The sequence below is a fragment of the Alosa sapidissima genome, chromosome 18, assembly GCF_018492685.1.
Source record: "Alosa sapidissima isolate fAloSap1 chromosome 18, fAloSap1.pri, whole genome shotgun sequence".
In the NCBI taxonomy this organism is placed as follows: Eukaryota; Metazoa; Chordata; class Actinopteri; order Clupeiformes; family Clupeidae; genus Alosa; species Alosa sapidissima.
The window spans coordinates 31,836,158-31,838,657 of record NC_055974.1 but is presented as its reverse complement, the minus strand read 5'-3'; the positions used below and the strand labels follow the sequence as shown (position 1 = coordinate 31,838,657).

At 51.9% G+C, this 2,500-nt stretch overlaps 1 protein-coding gene across 1 annotated transcript in view; it reads left to right on the top strand.

Annotated features, from left to right (window-relative positions):
• adgra3 (adhesion G protein-coupled receptor A3) overlaps positions 1-2,500 on the top strand; it is a 52,666-nt gene that overhangs the window by 37,765 nt on the left and 12,401 nt on the right. Inside the window, exon 11 of the mRNA XM_042070012.1 lies at positions 2,183-2,338. Within this exon, the coding sequence (XP_041925946.1) occupies positions 2,183-2,338 (156 nt within the window). The remainder of the gene's footprint in view (positions 1-2,182; positions 2,339-2,500) is intronic.

Below are 2,500 nucleotides of genomic sequence, written 5' to 3'. Positions count from 1 at the left end.
CTCCGGGGACAATGTGATCCCTTGTAATATAGCTGACATATGTAAGTCACTTTGGTCAAGAAGTGTCTGCTAAATGTAATGTAATGTAATGTATGTCTGTGTGTGTGTGTATGTAGGTGCATGTAATAAGTATAAATGTCCTCCGCTGGCTGCAGATAATTGCAGTTTAACAATAAACATTTAACAGGGGCAGCCGTGGCCTACTGGTTAGGGGCAGCCGTGGCCTGCTGGTTAGGGTGTGTGTGTGTGTGTGTGGCCTGCTGGTTAGGGGCAGCCGTGGCCTACTGGTTAGGGGCAGCCGTGGCCTACTGGTTAGGGGCAGCCGTGGCCTACTGGTTAGGGGCAGCAGTGGCCTACTGGTTGGGGGCAGCCATGGCCTGCTGGTTAGGGGCAGCCGTGGCCTACTGGTTAGGGGCAGCCGTGGCCTACTGGTTAGGGGCAGCCGTGGCCTACTGGTTAGGGGCAGCCGTGGCCTACTGGTTAGGGTGTGTGTGTGTGTGTGTGGCCTACTGGTTAGGGGCAGCCGTGGCCTACTGGTTAGGGGCAGCCGTGGCCTACTGGTTAGGGGCAGCCGTGGCCTGCTGGTTAGGGTGTGTGTGTGTGTGTGTGGCCTACTGGTTAGGGGCAGCCGTGGCCTACTGGTTAGGGCTTCAGGCTTGAAACCGGAGAGTTGTCGGTTCCATCCCCAACCAGTAGGAAACATGTGGGTGGGACAAGTGGTTGAGCACTAAAGAAGCTGGAATAATAATAAGGGGCATCGGGCAGCAGCTGGAATAAGGGGCATCGGGCAGCAGCTGGAATAAGGGGCATCGGGCAGCAGCTGGAATAAGGGGCATCGGGCAGCAGCTGGAATAAGGGGCATCGGGCAGCAGCTGGGGCATCGGGCAGCTGTGTTCATCTGGGCCTGTATTACTCACTTTCTGTTAACTCATTTTGTTCATGACATTAAGAAAATGTCCCACACACACACACACACACACACAGTCCGTACATAAATTTGAAATAGGCTACGTTGTTTGTTGCTGCTACATTATCTCCAGTGGTTCAACAGTGTCACCTGTGCAGATGCTCACACCACTACCCCCTAATGCTCTGCCTCTTTATTTGATAACATAAGAAATGTTTCCTATTCTGGGAAATGTTTAGTTTCTTTTTCTTTCAGTCCGCGGTTCCCATGATTAATTGGGCCACAAATTATCCACGGACCAGCAATCTCGTCGAGGAGGCCCTAACCCTGCAGATCATAGACAGAGAAAGCATGTCAGAGCACAGCTGCATGTCCAGTGTAGCCATGGGTCTGTCTACATGGAGAATGACAAGTGTCTTGGTGCGGCCGAACCCCCCGCACCTCCACTTCCAATCTCACTGATTCCGACCAGGTGTGGTGCAGCCGAACGGTCATCTGAGGCTTCTGGCTACCTATTCACCATCCGTCGCGTTTAAGGCGTCTGCCCGGGCCTGGCCATGTTTCAACCGCCTCACTCATTAGTTTGTTGTTTTTAACAGATGTTTTAGGCGTGCGCTTCCTATCTGAAATGCAGCATATGCGTGTTGTTTAACTTGCAAATGGTGGAGTGGAGACTGGTCCTTTAAAGCAGCCAAAGGAGGTGGATTCTTGCTTATTCTCAAATTCAGATTGTGTTAGGGGAACGGGATTATTAGCCAATTTCACCGGAGAGATTTAATTTTTTCGGATATTTTTTCGGCAATTACCGGACGACGGAAACATTGGTGTGTGTGTGTGTGCACGCTAGTTAGGGGACGTGATGGTGGACATATCCAGCAATCTGATGGGGTGTGTGTAGTTGGGGGATGTGATGGTGGACATCTCCAGTAATCTGATGATGGTGTGTGTGTGTGTGTGTGTGTGTGCACGCTAGTTAGGGGACATGATGGTGGACATATCCAGCAATCTGATGGGGTGTGTGTAGTTGGGGGATGTGATGGTGGACATCTCCAGTAATCTGATGATGGTGTGTGTGTAGTTGGGGGACGTGATGGTGGACATCTCCAGTAATCTGATAATGGTGTGTGTGTGTGTGTGTGTGTGTAGTTGGGGGATGTGATGGTGGACATCTCCAGTAATCTGATGATGGTGTGTGTGTGTGCACGCTAGTTAGGGGACATGATGGTGAACATCTCCAGTAATCTGATGATGGTGTGTGTGTGTGTGTGTGTGTAGTTGGGGGACGTGATGGTGGACATCTCCAGTAATCTGATGATGGTGGACGAGCGCGTGCTGTGGTTGGCCCAGAGGGACGCGAGGGCGTGTTCCCGCATCGTGGAGAGTCTGCAGAAGATCGCCTCTCTCCGATTGGCCAGCGGAGCCCAGCCTGTGGTACGTGTGTGTGTGTGTGGTTGTGTGTGTGTGTGCGCGTGGTTGTGTGCGCGTGTGTGTGTGTAATGTGTTTGCGTGCGTGCGTGCATACGTACGTGTGTGTGTGTGTGTGTGTGTGTAATGTAATGTAATGTGTTTGCGTGCGGGCGTACGTACGTGTGT